The 27746-nt window shown below is 36.8% G+C and overlaps 1 protein-coding gene across 1 annotated transcript; it reads right to left on the minus strand.

The window, feature by feature from the left end:
* Nucleotides 1-2393: 2393 nt before the first annotated feature.
* TDRD1 (tudor domain containing 1) lies at nucleotides 2394-27746 on the minus strand. The gene is made up of 24 exons (XM_075757499.1): nucleotides 27713-27746; nucleotides 26245-26315; nucleotides 25900-26047; nucleotides 25385-25490; nucleotides 23619-23679; nucleotides 21887-21991; nucleotides 21347-21529; nucleotides 20571-20717; nucleotides 19455-19620; nucleotides 17826-17909; nucleotides 17239-17415; nucleotides 15956-16063; nucleotides 14431-14601; nucleotides 12783-13031; nucleotides 9983-10105; nucleotides 8774-8884; nucleotides 8441-8611; nucleotides 7159-7404; nucleotides 6568-6684; nucleotides 6236-6346; nucleotides 4935-5102; nucleotides 4373-4594; nucleotides 4151-4197; nucleotides 2394-2654 (listed from the first exon to the last, which is right to left on the minus strand). Exons 1-24 carry the CDS (start codon nucleotides 27744-27746, stop codon nucleotides 2562-2564), a joined length of 3219 nt encoding a protein of 1072 aa, XP_075613614.1. The 3' UTR covers nucleotides 2394-2561.

A 27746-nucleotide genomic window follows, 5' to 3' on the forward strand; every position in this document is an offset into this window, starting at 1 on the left:
CATCCCATAGGCAAAGTACACCTGAAAATGTCAGTGCACTCAGAGCAGTGTTCCTGGTGCAGAGCTACCGGCCTGAAGAAGGCCTGTTTACACAGAAAAGTAAAGCCACAGCTTGGAGGTTACTTTGCACTGCCCATGGCTGTAACGACTTCCTTTAAGAGTCAACTTTTTTTGAGAATGTTTTCCCTAATGCTTGTTTTTCCACAGAAAATTATTCTCCATCTGTGATTAAAAGTACCATCTTCACACCTACTGCATCAAGGGAATTATTTAGGGGGCCATTTAAAAACTAGGGGTGGTTTTTTTTGTGTTTGCTGGTGGTTTTCTAGATTTTGGTTGTGTTGTTCAGTAGTTTTTGCAGTATTTTTTTTTTTAAAAAACCTGAAGATGTGCAACCACAGGAGCAGAAAACACTCTACAAGTTAACACTTTTTGAAGAAGTTAACTTTATCCATTTTAGAGTTCTAAATAGCTATATTTTCTAAGAATAATTGGAATTTAAGTATGCAATAAGATTATTCCACTAACAAACTATGAAGTAGCAGATCCCATTCCTAGATCAGCTTTCCTTATTCTGCTTTTTACTTCTCCTCTCCAGCAGGACATGCAGTGCCTACCCTGCTCACCCCGTAAGCAGTTCTTACCCATGAAAGCTGCGCAATGCAAGAACTCCACAGCACCTGGACCTTGCTCAGCCGTTCTCTTTCCTGTGAAGGTCTGACTGACAATGAAAGGGAATGTAACCAGACTCCGTTCCACCCCACCACACACCCACCACCATAAAGGAGCTCTCCCACAATAAAAGCCAAAGAAGAAAGCAGCACCAGAGCAATTAATTTTAAATCTGGTGGCACTAGATGGCCTAGCTTTGGAGAGAACATTCACGTCTTTCATGATAGGGTTACCATAACATAGCCATTAAAACCCTGTAATTCTAAAACATAATCCATAGCTGATAGTTTATCACTTTAGAACAGATTTCAATTACAGGTTTAAAGTAGCAGAGAAAAACAAAACAAGAGGAACCCAAGGCTACATCAAGAAGTCCAAGAGGTTTCCACATTTCTTGCTTGATTTGTCCTACATTGATGTTCCTAAAGAGTTCACCTGAAATTAAGGAGTGAACTAAGTCTCCAAACCATATGAAGTCTGTTACTTCCCCCTTTCCTTCCACTGGCTTAGAAGGATTACTGCCAGATACCTTTGTGCCACACCATCCGTACAGCACATCTCCAGGTGAAACACCAACCACTGCTTTCCAGGGGGTTTTGCCCCAGTAGAACTTTTTCTTTCTCCTGCTTATCAAGTCTAGACAAAGTGACTACTTTTGACTACTGCAATCAAAGTCATCTTCTGAAAAGCAATGACTAGTTAGTTGCTAGGAAAGGTAGTATGTGGAAAAGCGAACAAAAGTCATGGGAGGACTAAAGCATCAGTGAGTGAAATGCTTGTGAAAGTCACACTTGTCCCCAGAAGTCAGAGGACACTTGAGACACCCACAATCTTGGCTCAGAACTGGGGGCACAAAAAGAACTCTAAAGACCTAAGGGCAAGAGTTTGGCTAACTATTAGATACTGCAAGAGTGTGATGCAACAAAATCTAAGAGGCAGGAAAAAATCTGAGACAAATTAAGTGTAATAAAACATTAAGTCAAACAAAAATATTTCACTTTCACAACAAGTTTAATCTCAAGATCCTTCCAATTTGCACAAAGCCTGAACTTAAATACATATATACTTCAAGTGGACAAAAAAGCTGACCCTGCAGTTTCAATAAGCAAGTGTCTACTGTGCTCTATGAACAATAATTTGGTATTCCTTAGTAATATCACCACTGGATTAGTCAGCAATGACAACTAGGTATCAACTACATTTTAGAGAAATACTGAAAATTTGTTAATAATTTGATTTAGTATTTTTGTCATATCCCAGAATAGGACTTTTCTATTATGATGTTCCTATTATGATATAAAAAAAACTTGACGGGGTAGAAATCCTCACAACATAGCTACAGACAAAACAGCTCTAATACAATTTACTTCAAAACAATATTCACAGATGTATATTACACAGCATAAATGTAAATAAAGAACTGTGCACATTTAAGTGAGAGAACTACTATATGCAGACCAAGACAAGACTCAGCCTTTAATCATACTGAAACCAAGTTTAAGAAGAATTTTCAGTTTTTCAAGTAAAATTAATGGTACCAAAGTTGAAGTAACCAATGACAATTTCAAATGTAAGTTTTGAGAATAGACTCATAATGCAATGGCCATTCCATGAAGTTATGTGCATTCAACTGCAAAAAGCAAAAAAGCTTAGCAGCACACAATGGTATAAAACAAGGAACACAAAATTTAGCTCGCAGCTTTGAAATCCTTGAAGTTACATGCTTATTTCACAATAACAATCCAAGCATACAGATAAATACAGGTACTTAAACAGCAGGATTTCTACAAAGCAACTGTCATTTTTCATCTGACAAATACAGTTGCTCTTCAAAAAAAAGAAAAAATGCAGCAACCTGGTATACATACAAATGAAATGGCACATGAGACTTAGTGGTCCAACAGTTTTTTCATTTCAGTGAATCCATCTGGATTTCCATACTTGTTTAAAAGGAAGAGTAAGATTTGTTCATGCTTTTTAAGCTGTGGAATAAGGAGAAAAAATTAGAATTTTTTTTAATTGCTGATTTCAGATTAGGGTAGATCCTAAAGTTACAAACTCATTTAAGTCCCATATTAGTTCAATAAATATACAGTTCCTTTCTGCTGTAAAATCTTCTGGAGGGGGGGGAAAGCCAGCAGAATTGTAGCTGACTTCCCCTCACCCCATCTTCCTTCCCCCCTTTTCCATCCCAAAGAAAAAACTTCCCTGAACCAAATTGATGAAATTACTCATTTTAGGACTGAGATCAGGATCTTAAATTTGGTTATTCACGCATCTGTTTCATTATGTTTTCAGTTATATGGGAATCTTTTGTCTTCTCTTCATCTGTCATGAGACAGAGCCAAACTTGCTTGGGTAAAGAAGGATGGCAGGAAACACAGTGACCGAATTGAAGTCAGAAAAGACATTAGTTAGATCAAGCTGGAAGATTAAAGAGCTATAGAGGGGGAAGAGAAAAGGAGGTTCAACAGCCTACAGTGGGACAGAGAAATCAACTATGTTCAGGAACGGCATAGTTTTACTGCCTTTCTGCCACTAAATGGCCTGGTATCTATGCTTACTCTGAAGCAGAACAGAAATGCTCTTTTCCTACCTCGAAAATATCATAGTGCATATTTTTGCTTTTGACCATGCTGCCTATGGCTGAGGGGAGAAGAGGAAGTTCAAACCACCCTTGAAAGGCGTTTCCATCTTTAAAATTCAAAATTTTGCTTATTCTTCTGACAAAGATCCTCACTTCAAGAAAGGTTGATGCATCTTTTCTGGTATACTTCAAGTTACTTCTAGTAATCTAACATGCTAATTTTTCATAAATAGCTTAAGATAAGTTAGAAAGCTTAAAACCAGAAAACTTTCAAAAGTTACAGGAATATGCAATATCTGTAAGAAACACTTCATTTTTTTTTTTTTTAAATGAAAGATAAATCTTGCAACTGACAAACACTGTTACAAATTCCAGTATTCTACTGAAGTCAGATTCTAAGCCCTAGTTTCATGACTGAAACTGTGGCACATTAATATTAATCTCTGCTACCTGATATAAACATTGTAAGAATTTTCTTAGACATGCAGCTGTCTGCCAAGTTGCATCCACAGCAAAACACTGGCATATTACTGAAAAAATCCCACTGCTCTTTCTCCAAAGGACACGGTTTATGCAAAAAACCAGCAACTACCTTTACACAGACAAAAGAAACACTCCTGAGCCTTCATACTCTAGAAAAAAAAAGAGCTGTATGCATGGCAACACACAGACTAATGAAGTCTTTGTGATCTATACACTATCCTACCTCAGTTTCAGCGTGCTCTAATTATTACCATGTATGAAACAAATTGAGAAGTGTCGAGATATTCACTTTGCCTATCTTCAATGCTTCAGTTAGCTATTATCTTTTTACTCCCATTTGCTTCCCACATAGGGTTTGTTTTAGATTCTGGAAACAAAAAAGCAAGCATTGCTTGGACTGAATCTTACTTGCATTTTTAATTCTGTGCAGCAGCATTTGGTCTCACCTCCATTGCCTACAAAAAGAGAAGTGAATGAGCAAAATACACATGGATACTGCTTCTATAACTTAAGGGGTGACATGTGGAATCCTCTAAGATTTTTGCAAGGAAAGGTCACTTAGGCATCCCATGTGTCCACAGTTCTTCAAATTAAGTTTGAATTAAGAAGTAATTAAGTGAAAGTACATACCTGGATCTTCAGTATGTAAGTTTTCACTCCTGCAGGATTTGACCAAACCTTCCAGTACCAGTTTGTCAGCTACATTCAGACTACCATTTTCACAGAATTTTTCCACTGTTACTAAATTAACATTTCCATTAATCCCTTTCACTGTAATTGTGACATATTTATTCAATAACATTTCTTTCAACTTGTCAAGTAATAATGGAGACCACTCAGTTTTCTCTATTCCTGAAAAAAAATTAGTACAATCAAGTTTGTTCTATAAAGAATTTCTTTATGATGTGACTTGAATCTTGCAAACAATGCTATCACTGTTTTTGAAAATATGACACTACTTTCCTAAGATAAATAGCTTAGATTCTACAGATAATTAACCAAAAAGATACTATTTATCTAAAAAAGCTTTCACAGTATTAACCAGTATATTGTTTCAGCAGATTTTCATGTTTGTCAGTATTAAGAAGTGGACATTATCATCAGGATAGATACAGACTTAATAGTGTTCTAGGAAACAAATAGCCAAGGGTTTTTTGGGGTAGGTTTTGTTTGGTTTGGGTTTTTTTTTTACCTGCAAGTGAACACGTAATTGTCTGAAAAGGCAGCTTTAGGTAGGAATCAGTGATTGGCAGCACCTTGGAAAGTGGCAAAGTTTCTGTGTTCCCATAGTCAGCATATAGTACTTTCACTACAGACTGAGAAGCTTTTAGAACAAGAGCTCTGTGCCAACGGCCATCACCTGAAAAGATTGGGACAAGAAGAATCACATGTGAAGTACCATCTTATAAACACAGCTTATCCCAAGAACAAGAATCTGTATAGTTTTCCAGGAATTTTTAAATACTCTGGTATATACAAAAGGCCACTTGAGAAGAAGCAAGTCTATAGAACAAGGGAATAGTTTCTGATTGCTGTATTCATAAAGATTTGTCTTGCTTTCAGAATTTTGCCCAATTACACAGATAAGAGTTTTACTAAATTGCTCTTTTATGGATATCTGCATACTGTATTTCCAGCCCCTTACCCTTGTTTTTGAATACATATTCCCTCCCAAAACATAACCAAAATTAAAAAAAATCCTTTTTCCTCAATTATCCTGAAGAGCCATAAACAACAAAAAAAATCAAAAAATCAGCGGAAGTTAAAAACAACTGTCAAACATGTAGGTATACTCTTGTGGTCTGCCTAGAATTTTTTAATTCATCTATCGTGTTTTCCATGAGCTGTTATCTGATCTAGCACCCACATTCATTCTCAGCACTTAGCAAGATCTGCTGGAACAACCCACATGCAGTCAACATTTAATGAGTCAAGACTGCTTTATTTTTTAAATATCAAGCTAATATCAGAGTACCCCCTCTTCTGAAAGACTAAGACAATAAATTAAGTTCCCTCACTGTTAAGAGTACTTTTGACTTGAACTAACAGTTCATTAAGCATGGACAGCTTGTTAGGCTAACAAGGCTGAACGATCAGTTGTCACAGCCAGTGTCACCACCCCATGCAACACACACCCAGGCACCCCCAAATCAGAAGGGATTCTGTATAGATGCAAGCACACTATTGCTCTCCCACGAATTTCGTGTCCCTGTGACTCAGAACAGCACAAACAAATTTCAGTTTCAACAGTAACTCACTGTTCTTTCCTCTTAAAGCTCCATACATTTTGGAGGGCACAACCTATACCTTATTTTCTCTCCCAGACTGTCATATGGTTTCTTTGACCTAAAGATGCAGCCAGGCTATCCTTTGTAACAGAATTAAGAGATCTGTAAGCACTTTAAAGCTGGCTTTTTTCCTCTTTCTAAAGCAAAAACAAAAAGTTGTGTTTTACACTCTTCAAGGAAATATAAAAATGAACAATTGCCTCACCTGAAAACCTGGCACAACAGGCTTCACCCAGTTTTGGTTTAAAGGACTGGTTCTTACAAGATTTACAATAACCTTCTAGTTCAATCAACTGCCTATGTAGCCTCTCTTGATCTACAGGGAAAAAAAAACATTTGATAACTAACCACATTTGGGTACAATGAAGAGCACACTCAGTTTTAAGCTCCCCTGCTCCCACCATTGGCATTTTTTATATTTTTCTACTGTCCAAGCTACATTTCCACATGGTTCAGTTCACTACCAGCATTCATTTTATTATCTAGCTTGCAACAGTGACTTCTTACTGGTACTACAAAGAGTGAACACTTTCTTACCTTTAGTTTGAACTGGTACAGCGTAAAACAAATCTGGGCTTACAACTTCTGTTACACAGACAGATACGGTTTCATCTATAGCCAATTCAATTGGCTTCCAGTGCCCAAGTGAGGTTTCTAATAGAAACAGTAGGAAAATACAGTGTACTACTTTCCTCCAAGCACATACATACCATAAATAACTGTTACAGATCATCTTTTTGAATTCTAGAGACAAACACATGTCTTTATGAACAGCAAATTAGATTTCTTGAACTATTAGCACATATAAAAGTAGCTAAAGTAAAAGAACATCTCAGAAAAATAAGATATTGGAAAGTAAACATGGGAAAAGTTTTAGTGAGCAAATTTGTAACTCTACTGTCAAATATTCAAATAGGATTCATTTAAGACAACCCCAGTGATTTTTATCTTTCTCTTTTTGTCTATAATGCCACTTGCAGGACAGCTTGTGTTTAAAAACTCACAATATAATATCAATTAAAAACATGCATAGTTTTGATTAACTATAGTTAAACAGCAAGATCACAGTTAAAGGCTGGAATGCTGAAAATTCTTGTTGAATCTTAAAGTTAACATTCATTTAATTACCTTTTTTGTCAACAGACTTGTTTGGAAAGTTCTTTTTATCTTGTAGAACTTCCTTTACAGCCAATTTTTCAGACATTAATATCTCATTAATCACTTTTGGATGACCTGTGGAATTGTCAATAAGCTCTACACCTGCCCCATCTCTGGAAAGGGAAGTTACTCTGGCTTGGAGCTTTATCCCTGCAGTGTACATATGAAATCTTGCTGTAGCTTCTGGAATCCATTTGCTATCACCAGGTTTTATACCTAGGAAGTAGGAGAACTGTTCAAAATATCTCCATTAAGTGACTTTCTTCCACATTATATTTTCCTTTTAAAAAAAATTTTTTTGTTTTAAAGCACAACTTGAAGTACCAAGCCTACTTTTACTACTTCAGGGATACAAATTGTACTTAATCCTGTTAACTGGTCATCGTCTTCCTCCTTTCTTCTAAGAACACATTTCCTTAAGAATCCCAAATTTTGTTTTCTACATTTTATGATACTCTACAAAGTAAATCCTTGTGCCTCAGCACAAACAGTGCTGTTAAGACTGTTTATGAATCAGTTTAATATAGCCTTTTTATCAGAGGAACAGAAAATCAAAGTGTTTTAAGAGACAAAAACCAGCAGAAGATGCCTTGATAAAATGTGGTTGTGAGATTTTTCCTATTTCCACATTATTTTAAACCAAGCAGACTGCATTAGAAAGAAAGAATAATTCTGTAGAATTCTGAGTGTTCTGGTGTGGAAAAGGAAGCAGCAGCAAATTGGTAGAAGACTGAGAAAGAGCAGTACAATGCCAAACTCTACAGCAATCAAATGAAACATCCCTACAGAGAACTGAAAGGCCAACTCGCTTCATAAAAAACAGATGAGCTCCTTTGCCTGCAAAAATTTTGAGAAATATTAAGTTGCACAAAAGCATATTTACTCCTAGCAAGGCAGCAACCAAAAGCTAGTAAGCACTACAGATAAAGCAGAACTTTATGACAAGTTCCCTTTGGTCAATCAGTAACCTCCATGCAGATCACTCCACAGCACTGTCAGGAGCTCAGGGAAGAGCCACCACCTTTCTTTTCTGCTAAATGCCAGTCTGTTTTGTAGCGAGGCTAAAACAATGGCTCCCACAATTGCCAGAGGCTGGAAGCAACACAGACATTTATTAAAAAAACCAAAAAAACAAAAAGAAACCTCCAAAATCACAGTTCTGTGAAATATACTGTGTCATCACCTCCTTCCCCTAAAGCAGCAAGTCTCTGCAATATCTCTTACAAGAGCAAGAGCCAATAAGAAAATCCACCTGAGAGCCAGCATTTAATTCCTTGAAACGGAAGCTTTAGGAATGAGGATGAGATGTGCCGTATTTTATCCAGTGGTACTTCCTCCACATTTCCGTAGTCCACGAAGCATACTTTAACAGTTCCATCTGAAGTAACATTTTGCACCAAAGCACGGTACCAGTTACCATCATCTATTTTAGAAATTAAAAACAAACAAGAAACTTCACATGCTTAATAAATTTACCAGCATTTATTTTTTTAGTAAATAAATCCATTCTTTGCTATCTTCTACCAATGCAAACTATCAGATATTAATTTTTTTTTTATGTTCACCCTTTAAGTCTGTTACTTACCAGAGAAAAAAGCACAGCAGGGTTCTCCATTCTCAGGCTTAAAAACATTTGGTGGTGTTTTCTGACAGTATTCAGACAATGATTTGTTAAGTAATTTTAGAGCAAGTAACTCTGAAAATTAGAAAAACAACACAGACGAGATCAACAAAATAAGCTGACTTGAACTTTATTAATACTGTTCACTTTATAGCTTACTTATAAAAAAATTTGATGGGAGTGTCCCAAATTTTAGAATTTCATAAAAAACCCTGTTGACACTACGTTAAGTATTTAACTTACTAGACAGACTTATTAGCAGGAAGAGGTGAGATAGCTGATGTTAACTGACAAATTAGTTCGGTACGATAACAAAATGACCAATAATTCTTCCTACTAATCCAACAGGCACCCTTCACTCCAAAATCTAAAGTACATTTTACAGCCAGATAACACCACAGGAATAATCTAGTTCAGCCAGTGCATATCACAGATTATGGGATCTCATCCTGCTTGCTTATTTATTTTTCATATCAAGTCCTTTAGCCTGCTTTATAACATCACTTTCAGGGAGGAATTCAGTCATGTTTTAAAGGTGATACACCACGAAGAATCTGTACAATCCCTAGATAAGTCAAGGGATTCACTTTTTAAGGTCTGCCCTATATTTTTGGTCTGAATACATTTAGCTTCCACTTCACTGATTTTCATCATGCTCTTTTTCTAGCAGGTTAAAAAGCCAGTGACTATCATAAGTATTTATACATGCAAATAGAAGAACAAAAAAATTTTTAGCTTATCCAAGAGCAAGTTAAGTCTCAAAAGCTGTGGTTTCTTATTTTCATGTTATCTCTTTTGAATCTTTAAGTTTTTATAAATTAGGACAGGGTACTAGAAGACAGCTCCAGTAAATATTGTATGGGCACAGGAGACACGTCTCATTTGCTATCTTCTGTTTAGATATCCTTTGCCTAGGTTATGGTAGCTCTTTTCACTTTTCTCTACATTCTTAAATTTTTTTCAACTGCTTACCTTCAACGTTTTCAGATTTCAGAGTCACTACATACCATGATCCAATTTCTTCATCATTCCACTTGTATTCTTAGTTACAAAAACTCAAGAGGTAAGCCTTGGTGCTATAAGCTGACTTGAAACAGTAATGCATTAGAACTATAATAAATGACAGATCAGGAAGCAGAGAAGCTAGCAGAAAAGAAAGCTGAATAAACTTACCGCTGTTATTTGAAATCTGACAGTAGAATTCTCCAGGATTGTACAGTGTACACACTACGACATCTACTGTTTGTTTAAGAGTTAATTTACTCCACTTGCAAATTCTTTTGTTCACTGTGTCCTCTAGAGATGAAAGAGAGGAGAGATGTACAGGAAGGAAGAGAAATTAAATTAATTTTTACAGGAAAAAAATTACATATATCTTGAATGTTCTTTCATATCCTCAATTTTCTTGTTATAAATATTCCGAAAGACTAATTACCAGTGAGACCCTCTTTACAGAGTAACAGCAAGTAAGAGAAGTGTGCCAGTTGCTTAATGTATTTGATCACTACTGAGGGGGGCAAGCCATAGATGAGCGAGGAAGCGTAATCACACAGAGGTATAGGCTAGATGGCCATAACCTGACCAAGAGGGACTCTGGGAAACCTTGGTTCCCTGGAAACAGGCTAGGGGGCACAGAAGAACGAAACAGCTGTCACCAAGAGTACTGGAAATGGTCTAAGGAGAAGAAAGAACAAAAAGATTAACAGAAAGACTGGTTGCAGAAATTTGCACTGTGTATTATACTCAAGTACCTTAAAGAAACTTACTATTTAACTGAAGTTGTAGAATAGATCATATGATAACTAAACTATGACACACTGGAAAAGCCATCTTTTCCACCATTTGCATATTATTAAATCTTCCTGTATTTTTCATAGCTGTTGTTACAGCTTGTGGTAGGCAGCAGTATGCAGAAATACTGTCAGATTTTTCAAGACTTGAGTGCAAGTAGTTGGCCTCTGACTTTGGTAGACCTTTCCAGTTCTAAGAGTTTGGGGTGATTTTTTTCCTGAAAGTGAATCTCAAGAAAGCTTTGAGCTTCAAGGATGGCCACACTGAGATGCTGTTCCACCTGCTCAGTATTGTGTCGGATGGTAGGTTACTTTAGAAAAAGTCATATTGCCAACAGGCAAAGAAAAAACCAAACACAAAACAGCCACCCCTTCTCCTCCTCCTCCCCCCGTCAAAAAATAATTATCAAAATAGGCTCTAAAGTCTTCTTTATTGTCAGTAGAATACGTAAGTGTCCTTCACACAGCAACTGCCAGATCCCTACTCGAAGGGACAGAGCACAGTTGGCATATTTTGGGAAATATGCCCAAAGAATTAGAAGCTGGTTGAATTTTCCACTGCAGAAGGAAGAAAGATTGACAAGAAAAATAAAGATTAACAAATGGCTCAAAGTTTAGAGAAAGCTTTAGCATGCTTAACAACTGTGAAGTGATTTTTTTATTCTTCCATGTAATGGTGAAATTTCTTCTAACTAGTCCTCTAAACCAAAATAAAACATTGTTTCTTAATTCCTGGCAAGTTAATGAAGAGCTACTCTTATACCATGCTGGATCCAACAATTACAGATTTAATCACTAAATTGAAATAAAGTAAATTAATGAAAAAATATTTCACAACTTGACAGAGAAATGTATCTGTTCAAATTCCAATATAAAACCCACAAGTTTTAAAACACTTGAGACAAAAGTTGATAATCTGTTTAGAACCTGCATTCAAAAGCTTCCACTCAGCGTGAGAAATTAAACAAAGGTGAGAAGTAACTAAGAAACTTAAGAACAAAACATCCAGGATGGCAGCCATAGATCAAAATGTGTTTGGATATAACCATGAAAGCTGCTGTTCATTTGAATTTCATACAAGATTCCTTACCCTTCTCAAAGATTATAGAATAGTTTGGGTTGGAAGGGACCTTTAAAGGCCACCTAGTCCAACACCCCTGCAATATGCAGGGACATCTTCAACTAGATCAGGTTGCTGAGATCCCCATCTAGCCTGACCTTGAATGTTTCCAGGGATGGGGCATCTACTACCTCTCTGGGCAACCTGTGCCAGCATTTCACCACACTCATTATAAAAAAAGTTATTCCTTGTATCTAGTCTAAATCTACCCTCTTTTAGTTTAAAACTGTTCCCCCTTGTCCTATCACAACAGTCCCTGCTAAAAACATTGTCTCCATCTTTCTTACAAGCCCCCTTCAGGTACTGGAAGGCTGCACTGAGATTTCCCTCTAGCCTTCTCTTCTCCAGGCTGAAGAGTCTCATGGCCAGGACATGAGACATCTAGTGAGAAAGATCAAAATTAAGGGATTTGGACATAGCCTTGGCAAAAAGGCTTCCCCCAGTTTTCAGTACAGCTAGATCAGGAGAGAATATGTAGTTTTACTAGACACAAGATGGAAAAGAAGAGAGGCTTAACATGCTTTCTATGAGAGAGGCTAGGGATCTTCCGATAATACAAAGAAATCTGACATAGAATTTGCAAATCTCTCGAATTCATGCTTTGGTCACTAAATGCAAAAAAGGCACTTTAGGCAGAGCCTTGAAGTTGTATAGGTTACTGCAGTCAAACAAGTTTTCAAGGACTAAACATGTGGGTTTAGGTGTAAAATACAGGACAATGAAGATTAAATACTATATGAGCTAAAGGACAAGGGCATAAGAACAAGCAGGTACTAACTAGTCAGATCTTACTTCAACTGGAAATTGTAAGACTTCTAACCAGAGAGAGTGAAATACTAGTGTGGTTATCCGAAAGCAATCACATCTTTGTTATGTCTGCACACACACACAGCACCACACAAGCAAACACGCCATTTCTTCATGGCAAAGTTGCCATGGCTAAACTTCAGAGCTGTGAAGGTCAGACTTCATGAGCCAGACTGGAAAGTTCTTACTAATTAAGAACTTGCACTCTTATAGGAGGTTAAGTAACACCAGATTAGCAGGACGTGCTTGTACTCACCATTTGCTTGCTTAACATGGCTCATTCTGATTGCTGGTAAGGCCATCCTTGATTCCTCAGCTGCATAGCCTGTCTCTATGAGATGGCTCGATATATTTATTACTGGAGTAATCGATGCATCTACAAGCTCCACCACAGATCTATAACTCTCTTTATCCACTACTTTTATTGTGAACACTTTGTCTTTCACCAGTTGTTTCATAAAAGAAATAGCTTTTGAGGTCCAGGCTCCTAATGGTGGCTTTACCCCTAAAAGGTCACATAGTATGGAAAGGTTCTGAGGATAGTCCAAGTCTCAACAATATGTGGAAAGGTACAACACTGTTTAAAACAATAGATTAAGCAGCAGATACACCAAGTAACTCACTCCCACTCCTCATGCTTGTAACAAGATTCCAAACCCAATTATTTAGATTCTGAATATTTGTAGTACTTGGATTTAATAAAAAAAACTCAAAGATCATGTACAACTAGTCTAGTACACAAAGAGAAGTGCAAATTCAAATTTAATAGTTCTTTAGTATGAATGTCTAAGAAGTGTCTGTCTGCGTCTCATGCCTAGACCCTATAGTTTTGAACATTAACCATCTGTCAGCCAATGCATCTGCTACTATAAGCTGCTTCTCCTTCAACATTTACTCTGAAGGCTACTAAGTATATTTCTAAACTGTAAGTTATAACCAGAACTTTATAGTAACAGACTGGCAGAAGTTGCCTTCCAGAAAGGTATATTTACACAGCAGCAATCCTTGACTCTAATCAGGAAACATCTTATCACTTTGTGTCCATGCTGTGTTTAGGACCTTTCCTAGAACATTCAGTAGCAGATATAGGCATCATGATTTTCCCCAGAAAAGTGATTTCTTTAGGTCACATTCTATATGCGTCATTTCCATCTCTACATACAAGGGAAACATTGTTTTATGTTTTCCTCTAAAGAAAGAAGATAATACACTGCTCTAAGTTTTACCAAAAAATTTGAAAAGCAGTTTAAATATCAAGTATTGTAAAGGAAGGACAGACAACAAGTATTCTAAAGGAAGGGTACTGAAGCAAAGGGGTATACCATCTTGCATAGTGATGGGAACAGAGAAAATAAGCAATTTCTAACAGCAGGTTAAACAAGTATGTCAAAACCAGATTATAATCCTGGCTTGAGACAGAAGGATACACTAGGAAGCATCAAAGTCCTTTCCAACTTGACAGATTTCACAAGCCTATGGAGAAGAGTCTACCAGTAATTTCACTAGATTTGCCCCAGAGGAAGCGATAGGTACAGTTCTGAACTTCAATATATAAAATGAAATTTTACTTCCCCCATAACGTTAGAACCACAACAAAATTTAAGAATTCCACAAATCCAGTAGGTGACTGAATTTTCCTTAGAACAAAAGCACATGCAAAACTTAACAAGTATGTTAATATAAACACAGTTTTCCAAACATACAACTGGAGGTCACCAAGTACGTTAGGAAAGATTAATCATGTTGTGTAGATATGCCGCAACAATCAAGAACTGTGGAACTAACACTCTTATCTCCACCCTCCCTCATATTTCAATATAAGATACTACAGATGTGATCATAGTATCTAACCCCACTTATTTTGCCTCTATCCAGTTTGAAACAGCTTATCATTTGTTTCATACCTGCCAAGGTACATCTTATGGCTTGAGCTGGCAAGTCCATTAATCTTGGAATCATAGGACGAAGTCTATTCAGTGGAAGAACTTCAGAATTACCATAATCTATATAGCCCACCAAAAGAGTATCTTCAGAAACATATGCTATAGCAGCAGCACGATACCAAAGATTGTCTTCTAGAAAGGAAGATACAAATATTGATTGTACTTTAACATCTGAGAACAGAGTAATTGTTTTGGGCAGACAACTATAGAAACACAATATCAATCTTAACAGTTCACATAAACCTTTACAAAACCCTTATGGATGCCACACACGCCCCTGGTATGAGTTGAGTGTTGCACTCTCATTCTTTCCATAAAAACCCAATCCCCTCACAAATACATATTGCAACAAAGAATTACCTACATTATGTGGATGTGGTGCTTGAGTTCAATACATTTAAACAAACAGCAAACAGTATCTCAGCTGACCACAATGACATGCAATTCAAAGGCCACAAAACAGATCTAATAATTTAAGTATTTTAATTCAATTAAAATATTTGAGAAACAGAAATACAAGCTTACTCAAGATTATCAAGATGTCTGAGGTACTGAACTGGTAGCATTCCCTAGCTAGGCACCTAGACCATCGCCCATTCAAATGCCAAGACAGCTTACTGGCAGTACTAGCTTTTTCTGAATATGCAAAAGCAGCATCTATTTCAGCTTATTTGTTCAGTCTCACAGCTAATTTATCCAAAGCAGCAAAACCACAGGAAATAGAAAGAAATAAGTGACCAGGAACGTTTATCAGTCACAAAAGTTATAGCAGCAATGTGTGGAGGTTGGGTTTTTTTCTTGTTAAAAGCTGGATGAAAATGAGAATTATCTGTAAGAAAAAAAAAAAAAAAGATATTCATCTTCATCCTACTGCCCTCAGGCAAACAGGACTTCAGATTCTAATAAAGAAAAGGTATTTCTTTTATATAGACTTACCAATTCCTAGCACAAAACGCTGCTTTATGCAGAATACTAGCTTATGTTTAGGCAAGATTCAATTTTATCATGAGACTAGTAGAAACTTGATGTCAGTGATAACTGACAGGCAGAAACTAAGTTACAAACATACAATTCAGGACTACTAGGTCTTAACTAAATAACATTTTGAGAAGCTGTCTATCAGAGCAGCTTCATTACATATAATCCCATTTCTTCTATCCCTTTTTGGGGTCTAAAATTCCAAGTTGGTAAACAGTGCTCACCAACATATAAAAAGTCCAGATTTCTTCCTGGTCTCTTAAAAAGCTCCTTTATAAAAAACCGAACCCAGTGTTTGCTCAATGAAGGGAGCATTTTATGGTCTTTTTTTAAACTAGTATTTTGTAGATGTCATTATTAGCTATTAATAATTTTTTAAAATCACTACCAAATGCTAGCCACAGCTAAAACCAGACACAAGTAAACTCTATATGAAACATGTCTAAACATAATTATAAAATGTGATTTTGTAATAAATTAAAGCAACATAAATTCCCTCCGTTATTACCTGTGAACTGGGCACAGCATACATTTCCAGCAGCAGGACGGAAAGCTGGACTACTGGCAAATTTGTCACAATGTTCATTAAGAGACATCTGAAGCTCAGCAAGTTGACCTGATGTTAAAAATATATAGGTTTTGGAACATACACTGTATTGTAATTACTACAAAAGTACACAAACTTTAAGTTCAAAGCCTGGAAGAACATCTTGTAGTATAATGGAGATTATTTCACATAATGTGTAGCGTAATACCGAACTAGTGATAAGACTAGGTCTCTTCAATCAGCAAGATCAAAGAGAGTCCTCACCTGAGTCTGAGGAATCACAGTGTTAAAGGGAACAGACAGGGAAAACCAGTCAGACTTTTTCAACACAAGAACAAAACTGAAGCCAGTAGGAACTGACACCAAGGTAGTGGAGGCAAGAAACCAAGGAAGACAGCTTTTCAAACAGGCAGATGACAAGTGCCACTTCTTGCCAAAGGATGTGCTATGCTATGAGTCTACCCAGAATTCAAAGGCTGCACAAGTACACAGAAGAGAAATCCACTGTAGGAGATACACCAGATCACATCCAGATGCAAAAGCCCTTTTAGCTGAAAAATATGCTAGCTCAGGTAGTGCTAGGAAGACACACCCCACAAACTTACTCTGCTCTAATTCTCCCCAGATATCTGCTTATGGGCACCGTGGGAGATACACCAAAAGTCCCTGCAGCCCAGCACTCTCGCCCACTATAATGTTACTTATGGTTTTACGTCTTACTGTATCAGAAGACACCAAAGCAGGGATTGGGCACTATGATCCGGCCCTCTCATACTCAGATATTCTTCCCATACTATGTAACAAAGAAGTTCAGTCCGCACATCCAGTCTCTATGAAAACACTTCCCTCCAGTGGTAAAGCAATAACACATCACAGGAATACACAAAGTCATTAGAAACTCACACACATTTCTGAAACATGTGACAGAATGCATTTAACATTAAGTATTTGTGAAACAAATTGACTTCAGATTGCTAAAAACGGTGCCACACCATATTTCTACTTTGCACTACTCAGACTGCCCATAAGTTATCACCTTACAAGTTAGTAATTGATATTAATGGTGCCAAAAACCTCCTCTACAACACCGTGGCTCTTAACTGACTGAGGCATGGCCCAATGCTACAGGGAATCACCATTTCAGGTCAAACTACAAGACCAGCAACACCTCCCTCCAACCACTCTACTGAAGAGAAAAATGCCATACTAGGTATCTTGCATCCCATTTTCAACACTTCACTTACGGGCACTGTGTATCTGCTGACAGAAAAAGTCTTCTGGATTTTGAATGCAGGAAACCACACCAGAAAATGCATCTCCAATACATACAGAGACACACTCTGCAACCGAATGAGCAGAGTGAAGAAATTCTTCATCTTCAGGTATTTTTTCTTTACTTCCCTTAGAATGGTTTTCTGACACTGTACGTTAAAAAAAAGGTTACTGATCAAAAGCTAGATGACTTTGATATGTGCAACCTCACCAGCCAGGATTCAGAGACTTAAACGTGCTAAATTAAACTACAAAATTTAAACACTGAAGAAGTTTATTCTTTTTGCTGACTCTTTGGGCTTTGAAGGCTCCTGTCATATTATCCATCAATGGTCACATAATCATCACTAAACAAATACTTTTTAGTAGCATAAAGTATGTGTGCTACTGTCACTAGTGACCTGAAGGAAGCTCCACTAGCCAATGTTTTTAAGTAGGAGGTGATGCTAGTGAACAGCTGTAGTAGGTACTACATTCAGAATATCATGCAACACGGGAGGATTTAAGATTCCCCAACTTTTTTCTGTCTCTTACTAAGAAGTTAGATTTGCTTGCTTACCTCTTAGAGAGCCTGCTCCTTTGGTATTGCTTCCTGGAGTTAAATCAGACCTCATTTCTAAAGGTACTTTATCTAGGCAAGCTCCTAAAACACAGACATAAGAAACAAAGTGATTTACCATAAGAGATAGTAATAATTTGTTTTTATTTCAGAACCATCTTCTGAGCCTGTCCTATATGCCTATCACATGGTGAACATGTTCTACTTATTTGTTAAGCACTTGATATGCTTAGAATGTAAAATAAAAGTAGTTTCAGAGTAACTTAACTACTTGAGTTTTCTGAAGACATTCACGGCTCCAAGACTGTGTGACTATATAAAATGAGCAAAGCAGTAACAATCAACATTTACTCATAGTCATTAAAGACTGTTGGTTGAAAAATTGATTACAGCTTTTCACAAGGATTTGCTACTTACCTCCATATTTACAACAATGAGTATGCAATGAGTTACCAAGATTTACAAAGAAATCTTGAGTTTCTTAGCAATAGCTAAGAACATATTTCATTTCCAATACACAAAGCAGTATGCCAAGCTTTCAATATAATTAGTTTCAACTGAAGACTAGTTTAAGTTGCTTGTAATGTCATACATCCAATATTTCATAAATGCAGTGAGGTATTGGTTTTTTTACTATTTTCTCTCCAAGAGGTTGGCAAGTTATATTGCTTTGTCGTTAGTGTACTGTAAAGCAACCACATGTGAAATATGCCCAGCACAACCCTGAATCAGTTGAATTTACACAGGACTAAGGTGAACCATCATTTTATAGATTGCAGAACTATGGCATGGAGATAAGCTTCCTGCACATTAGGTATTTTAGCAAGCTAAAGACGATCAACCATCACTTCCTTCAAATCTTCTGTGGGCTGCATATCAATGAAAACAGTATGCTCTTAGCACTATATTGTTCTTGCTCTGGAGACAGAAAAAAGACCAAATGAAATAGCTCTCCAAATAATGACAACAGGCACACCTTCTCTATATTGGTCTGGTTTCACATTCAAAATCACCCTCTCAGCTCAACTGAAAATCTGAATTCAGACTCCTCAGAGGTCAGGTGCTCTGCTTGTCTCTATCCATTGAGGCTTGCTAAGCTAGAAATATAAAAAAAATCAGTGTTCTCCAACTAGATAAACAATATCCAGTGGTTGCACTTTCTTTGGGATACTTGTTTAGTGAGCATACACAAAATACAAAAGCTGGTAAAATCCTTAGTGGAACTAGAAACTGATACTATCATTTTTAAAGAGTTAAAAATGCATGAGATAAATGGAACAACATGGTCCCAAATTTGCATGCCTCTTAAAACAGAAAAATAAAGAAAATAATCCAGAAAATGCTGAATTTATTATTATTCTACTGCAAGAGTAACCTTACTAAGATTTAAGGTTATTAAGCATTACAAGATATTGAAGGTACAGACATTTTAAAGTGACATCTATATGGAAAGGTGAAAAAAATAAAAAATCAAAAGGCAGGTTGGGAGAGTGACAAGAGGGAAGAGAGCAAAATAAAAACTCTCCTCTTCTTTTAAAAGGTATTGGGGAGGGGTAGGGAGAGCGAACATAAGACTTATCAGTTGTGTTGGTTTTCCCCACACACACACTACCAAGTACTTACCAACACCTGGAAGAACAACATCTACAGCAAAACTCAACATCATTTCTTCCTGTAATACGTCAACAACAGTTACTGAACAGTGCTTTCCCATAAGCTGGGAAGAAATGCTGGCAATGCCTTTGATCCATCCTTTTTCTTTTGGATCATAATTAGCAAAGGAACACTTAATGGCCTGAAAAGAATTAAAATTAGAACAAGAGGAGATTGTTTGCCCTGTAGAAAAAGCAACTAAATAATTAAGGCCCTCAAAAAATACCATCTTGCATATAAAAGTTAAAGCTGCTGTTGAAATTTGAAGCACTATCAATTCAACTAACTTCTTTATAGAGTTAAGAATTAGGAAATTAAATTCAAATTGTAAACTACACTTCCTCTGATTCTCCCACTATTTATGCTCTCTTATGCAAGGCACGGTTGTATCACACATCACATCTGACCACAGGCACATGTCCTAACTTTCCCTCAGCAGACACTGAAGGCTTTACACTAAGATTCAAACAGCTGTCAATCTTTTATGGATCCAGCAGAAAGTCACGTGAACAAGCTATGAAACACTATTCCAATAGCTGCTAGTCCTAGTTGTCACTGGTTGAAATACAACTCTCTCCTCCTTTGTGCATAGTTAAACATGCTAGTTTAACCCACAGATTAAAGCTAGACCATCTATTTTGTAATGGAAGACATTCACACAGTATGGCAATGAACTCAGACCAACAGCTGTACTCCAAACAAAGTTTGCCCAAACTACAAGCAATTATTCACTACTGCATGAGACCAGATTAGAATATGCAGGCAGAATGTTTTCCCCTGCTGTCCTCTAGCGTATAAGGGACATGCAGACCTAACTGCCCTGCATGGTTTTGGGGTTTTTTTCATCAGCTTAGAACCCAAGAATTCTGAGACGAGGAAGAAAAAAGCCAGGTGGCCTTCCTCACTCCCATGGAATAGCTAGGGAACATTTCAGAAGGTGAACCTTAGTGTACTAAAGCAGTTTTTATGTATCACTTTTGCTGAACACAAAATACTGTGATAATGACAGCTACACTGAGACACAAGTCACACTCATTTCAGAATCATTCATTTAAAATACCTCAGCTATTGTTAGGAAAAAATAGAACTTACACATGGAGGTAACAACAGTTCAATGTCTTTGTGCAGAGCTTTAATCCAGGAGAGTGGAATATTTTCTTCATTTCCATAATCTATATAGAATACTTGTGCTTTCTTTTGCACTATATCCACATCTTTTATCAGTGCTCTGTTCCAGGTCTGCATAGAAGTGATAATTTTAGTAAGAACACAACATATTTTGCTTTATCAGGTTTGTTTATCAAAAGGCACTGACCAATTCTGAAGTGACTCAAATGAACACAACTCACTGTAGCGTTAACTGCTGTGAAGATAAAGTTCTACTCCTATGGATATTGGCTACTGTACAGTAAATCAAGAACTGGCTAACAATGGAGGAGAAAAAGGGGAAGAAATACAAAAAAAGGCATGGGAAGGGAAACAGAAACTAGATGTGGCTATAGAAATGCAACCAGAAAAGTCAGGTAAGACAAGAATAACTTCCTTAAAAAAAGCAGTCATATTCCAAACTGTTCTCACTACAGTATACATTTGCTAAGAACACACACAGCCTTCAAGCAACAGTAGGACAAACAGCACCTGCAGGGTTCAAGTACATAAACACATAGAAGTAAACTTTTTAGAGGGGAGGAAAAAAAAAATCAGTACCTTAAATTTGAGTTCCAGATGTTATAAAGTTAGTTACTACCACAATTCCACCATAATAAACTGATCTCTAACTAGCAGCCTTCACTGGTAGAGACATAAGCAAAACATGCAAAACATGAGCTCAACATAGAATGGTTATTTTATGGACAATCATATGTTACCTGATCCAAAGAACACCTTGCAACGCACACTTCCCCTTTGATAGCACTATATTGCTCTTGAATAACTGTCTTAGCATAACAGTCTTGTAGTTTCACAGAAAGCTTACTGATCTGGTCTAAAACTTCTGGAGAACTCATCTGTATATAAAATTCTCTTGGACTCTTGAACTCTGTTACTGTACCCTACAGAGAAAAGCCATAGTATATGTTAATTATGCAAGAACAACCTACCATACATTCAGGACTAGCGTTCATTTCAATAAATGCATTTCAACCAATACCTGATTTTGTTCTTTTGTTTTGAATCTAGCAGTAATTAACTGCAGGGAATGAAACCAGCTATGTTGACCTTCACAGTAATAATCTTCCTCACTTACGCACCCTGCCCCCACTTGCATTTATTCATCTTTATAAAACTAAAGGAATTTTACATGCAAGCAAAATGAGACAAAGCTGAGATGACACACAGCTATATATGCTTAACACAGCTTCAAATGCAACCTAACAAAGCATTGTAAGATTTTTCCAAAATAAGAGTACCTGTACTTCCATAGCTTTTTTGATCCCTAGAGTCTGGAGATCCGAAAGCATTATTTTCTTGATGTGCTCTTCTGTCTTGAGGGAATCCACAGAAGTTGAGTTACCCTATTTAAAATAGCTACAAGTTACGTTTAACTTACAGAGTTTCAGTTGTAGCTCCTTGTAATAACAAATGAAAAGAGAACTTTTTATCATTTCAAGAAGCATGTAAAAAAGTGCTTTTGTTGACTTTCAGTAAGAGGTCTTACAGGTTTTGTATTAGTCTTGAAAAGAACTTAAAACATTATTACAGAGATACAGTGAACAGACAATGGAAAACAAGTGCTGAAGTCTCACACATTCACCTCTTCCTTTCACACCTGTTTTACAGAACAACTCAGCTATATTTCCTGCTTGTGATGCTCTCATAAATAAGAGGAATTTAATTCCACCTGCTTCCTTGTAGCCTTAACACCACAGAGTAGATTATAGCTACTGCTTTAACTGCAGGCATTCATTTTTTTAAAAAGTCTAAACATTTAGTGCAACCTGCCTAATACATACCATCTGCATCTGTGACATCCTAAACACATTAGAAAAATAATCTTATACACATCGTTAGGTAAAAGAGGTTTTTCATTTGGACCAACATAATGCAGACAACACACAATGACTAAAATTACTGCTACAACTCCCAAATTAATTCTTTACTTGGAACAAAGATCCTTCGAGTATTTTCCATAAAAACACATCTCAGTACAACAGTAAAATACATTAAAGATTGTTCAATATGCAATATAAGCTCTCTTCCTTCTGCAGAACTTGAGATTCAGATGAACCAGGGAAAAATAAAACCTCCTGTTAGGTCAAAGTAAGTTTGCTACAAATTGTTTATTCGTATCATACAGCCTCTCGATATAAAGGTCCCTCACTACCAGTTGATCAGTTTTACTAGAACACAGTCACAAGTACACAAAGCAGAAAGCTATCAAGATGAACTAACAGAAGTTAAAGGCACAAAATAAAGCCTCCTTTCTAAATTAAGTTGTTAAACAGATAAATGAGCTACTTCAAAAAAGTGCATGACACAGAAGTTTTCTTGTACAGTGCAAACTTGAGGCTAGTTGGAGGTATGCACATTTACTTGCTTTCATAAATATCATCCCAAGGAACCATGAAGACAGCAAAATAATCTCCTGCAGAAGAGTTCATAGAAAGACTACAAGAAATGTTTGACTGAAAGTAAGATTCAAGAGAGGCTTCAAAACATTACAAAGGAGAACTATGTCACATTCAATTCCTGCTACAGCAAAGAAACAAAAAAAACTTATATGCATCTGTTACTACACAATACTACATTAAATATATTTCTGAAATAATTTATAAGGCTCCAAGCATCAGTTTGTGATCTACACAGAAAACAAGACAACACCAGATTTTTTCCAAATTGGACAAGCTACATCTGTTTCCTTCCTAAAATATTTCTCTAGCAACATCATACATGTCTTGATTTTTAACCTTTTCACAAATGTTTTTTCAAACAAAAAATGATTTATCTGATAGGATTGCTAAGGGCTCTAGAAATAACATTTTTGAATGCTTCTCCCAGTAACTTTTGATTTGAAGCACTGATGTTTCTAATAAGAGTAAATTGGAATTTGCTTCTTTCCTGTACAGGTTAAATTAAGCATATTGCAACTAGCTCACAGCAGATCCATTCAAGACATAGTGAAAATCATATCACATACTATACCTTAAGATAAACTCCCTTCTCAGTTTTAATAGGTAACTTGCCTCCATTTTTATTACTTACACTGTAATTAAAGAAAAACATGTTAATTTTTAAGAACCAAAGATAGACAAGTAGCATTCCTAACACCTACTCATAAATAAAACAAAAGGCTGTGTTCGTAGTATGGGGGTTTTGTCAACCTTTATTCTTCCTCCAAGGAAATGCACAACAGCAGATTTATTAGTTCCTTGTCACGCAACACTTGGCATGTTTTTCCTGATGCCATCAACAAACTAAATTAATTTTGATGGAAAATGCTGTAGAGTTCTGCTAACACTGTAATCCCAAGCAAATCTTAAGAACTATAAAATCACAAAAAAAAGAAATGTTGCTATTTCAGTTGAATACATAAGTAATAGCCAGATAACATTATGTCAGCTTGTTCCCATGCCCCTCCCATTCACTCACTGTGGCAAAACTTGTGAGGAAAAAAAAAATCTCTCTTGTAAACTTTGATTATGGACACCCAGTTACAGATTCAGTGAAATGCAGTCATCACTCCTTGCTAGAGATTGTTGGCTTAAATCCTCACATCACTCCCCTAAACTATTCTAAACCCAGCCAGTCAATTTGTACTGTGTCATAACCTCATGGTGCTTACTTTAATTGAAACAGATTAGAGAGTGATCTCTTGAGCATCTAAACCAGCATGTCAAAAAGCTGTAACAAGCAGCTAGAGAATGGCCTGGCTGAGACAGCTTCTTCTAATTGCAGCTGTGCTTAAAATATCCATGAGGTTCACCGAGGCTACAGTTAGATTCAAAGGGTGCCTCTTTGGAGTCTGTTAAATGCAATCCATTAACCATGCCACTGCTGAAACACACAGCCTCATTTCTCCTCCCTTCCCTAGTGTCCTGGTTTCAGCTGAGATAGAGTTAGCTTTCTTTCTAGGAGCTGGTATAGTGCTGTGCTTTGGATTTAGGATGAGAATAATGTTGATAACACACTGATGTTTTTAGTTGTTGCCAAGCAGTCAAGGACTTTTCAGCTTCGCATACCGCCCTGCCAATGAGAAGGTGGGGGGTTCCCAAAGAAGCAGGGAGGGGACACAGCCAGGGCAGGTGACCCAAACTGGCCAAAGGGATACTCCATACCATATGATGTCATGCTCAGTATATAACTGGGGGGTGGGCGGGGAGGTGGTTCAGCTCAAGAACTAGCTGAGCATTGGTTTCAAATGGTGAGCAATTGTGCTGTGCATCACTTGTTTTGTATATTCTTTTATCATTATTATTCTCTTCCTTTTCTGTCCTATGAAGCTGTCTTTATCTGAACCCACAAGTTTTACCTCCCCCACCTTTTCAGTTCTCTCCTCCATCCCACTGCGGGCAGGGGGTAGAGTGAATGAACTCCTGTGTAGTTGTTTTAGCTGCCTACTGGGTTAAACCATGACACCTACCTCATCAACAGCAATAACAAAGTCATGTGATAAGCTAGTATTCTTACTGCATGCTCACATAGTTCTGACACAAGTAAAAATAATGCTCTTGCTTTAATTCAAACTACAGAACACCTTAAGAACTCCAACAGGATCTTTCAAGTTACCCTTCTAAAGCAGCAGAGCCGAGTTTTCTGACAAGTATGAGACAATGCAGTACTAGCCTAAGAATAAGCAACATATTTTGCTCCAATCCCAATCCCATGCCTTTACATGGTCATTTAAATTGTATTGGGAGGGATATTGTCTTTCTGTAAAGATTTTTTGGCAGAACTTTTAATAAACTTACTTCTGTTTAATTGGCTCACATACAACACTATGCACTGGCCAATCTTTCTTCTGACAATCTGCAGAGCAATAGTATATTTGCTTGCATTGTGAACATCTGAGGGATCCTAAAAAAAAGAAACAGTCAGAGAGAAACATTTATATTGGAAGAGACAACAGATCTTAACATACAGACTCCATGTATTATTTAATAACTGCTTTACTACATGGTTCCACTACAGTTATAAGCACATAGAAGTAAGTATTTGTATTCACATACAACTATCAGACATTGCTGACCCAGATATCCCAAATTTCTTCTATATTTAGGAAGAAAAAATAAAACATTTTTCATTAGGGAGATACTCTGTTCTGTTTATCAGTTCCATAACTCCAACTATGTTCTGAATAGTCACTATACTTGCACCCGAGATAAAAATATACATCCATTTTAAGACATTTCTAAGCAAACCTTCTGATCTGGTTTCACTGATAAGCATACTATGCATCACAGACTACAGGACAATAGGCACTTACCAAACAGACCACAATGATGGCAAGTCCTCATTTGAGGGGGTGATGTTAATGAACTAAAAAGACTCTTATCATAGCCAATAGAGAAAACGTTTTCAGAGGAATATTGCGATTTCTTTGGCTTCTCATGAATCAAATCAGAATGCGACATCTGCGGATGAAAAATTTTAGGTGAATCTTACCAGAAAAAGAGCTGCCCATTGGGGAAGAAATATTCTAATATACCAAAATGCAACAACAAAAAGAGTCAAAATTTCAGACTTCAAGAAAGAGCAACGTATGCTGATCATTTCTGCTGTCTAGAAATGCTCAGAATATTTGGGGCAATTATAAAGGGCAATAACTCACAGTATTTCCTTCATCAGCTGCAGTTCTCAACAGCATGTTCCCTCTACCAATTATACCTTCCATGGAACTTCCTAGAAGCAGAAGTATTTGCAAAAGGATCTGATGAACAATGCTAATACATGCCTGTGTTATCAAGTATTTGCAGGAAGACACAAGGCTCTTATCTACTCCCACTCTTCTGCTAGCATGTTTGAACAAATGGAGATGCTAGGACCATGACACACTCTGGAAGTCACTTCTTGTTATCACTCTGATACTATGTTTATTCAAACCTACTATCAGTGGTATTATTAAAGCAACAGTTTCACCACTCTGTGCTTATAATTCAATATAAGTCCATCCATAATTGTTTCAAATAAAGTTGTTCAGCAGGAACAAATAAAATTTACTTAATTTCCAATATTCATAGGGCAGAAATTCATAGCATGCAATTTTACAGTAGCTGAAACATTACAAGTTTCTTTCAATACTGTTGAACATGTGATCTATGTAAAGTTTATACTTATGCATAGTTTTCTCATATCAACAAATATTCAGACACAAAAATATAACAAGACATTTTTTACTTTCCAGTGAGCACCTTATAAGCCTTGTGGTCTTTCCAGTGAGTTTATTCTCAAACAACTCTCACAAGACAAACATTCAGCTAAGTCTGCATACCAATATACTAGGAACTATGTTTTTATAAGTGGGAAACTCATTTACCTACAAAAAATTTGTTTCAGTTGTTAACTACATGTGCCATTCTGAGCTTGTTTCAGTTTAACAAGCTTATTAGCCCAAGTTCTCATCCGAGCCAACGTAAAGCTGACGTGGCCTTTTCCCCCACCTGGAAGCAAGTTAATCTTCTAAACTTTGCCTAAACTAAAACTCTTGCCAAACATGAAATCAAATTTCATGAACACTCCAGACCCAATATGGCTGCATACGAAGCTATCTCAGATCTCCCAGAATCAAGTTTTTTTACCCCTTATTTTGAGTAACAGGGAACATGGATCAAACAGTACTGAGGTACTCATGAAGGCAAGAAACATTGCTGAAGAACTCCACCTCCCACTGCATGTATCTGCACCAAATTCCCCAGTACTCCAATTATCCTGTTTTTGCAATTATGCAGGACATTCCAGCCCATGCAAATCTGGATAATTAGGAGTTAGCTGTATTTATAAACCATACTCATACTGACAATGTTTATTAGTAATCAAGCATATACACAAGTACAGAAGAACAAAGTCAAGATACTTTTGTCAAGCTGTGTCCAAAAGTCTCTCTTCTATTGCAGCTGTGCTGCAGTTAAAACTTTCTGTACTGTTTCTACAATTGGCAAAAAATACCTTGTATTGTTTGTTCACAAAATACTGATTTTTGTTAGATATTTCAGAAATTCAGGCTCAAAACGGAGAGATTTCCAACAGGACATTGGCACTTGTGATTCTGCTGCTTTAACCTCCACCTACAACTTTATTACCTTTGTTCTTCACGTGAAGCGGTTCCGCCATCAT

The sequence above is a fragment of the Balearica regulorum genome, chromosome 7 (assembly GCF_011004875.1).
Source record: "Balearica regulorum gibbericeps isolate bBalReg1 chromosome 7, bBalReg1.pri, whole genome shotgun sequence".
Taxonomy (NCBI): Eukaryota; Metazoa; Chordata; class Aves; order Gruiformes; family Gruidae; genus Balearica; species Balearica regulorum.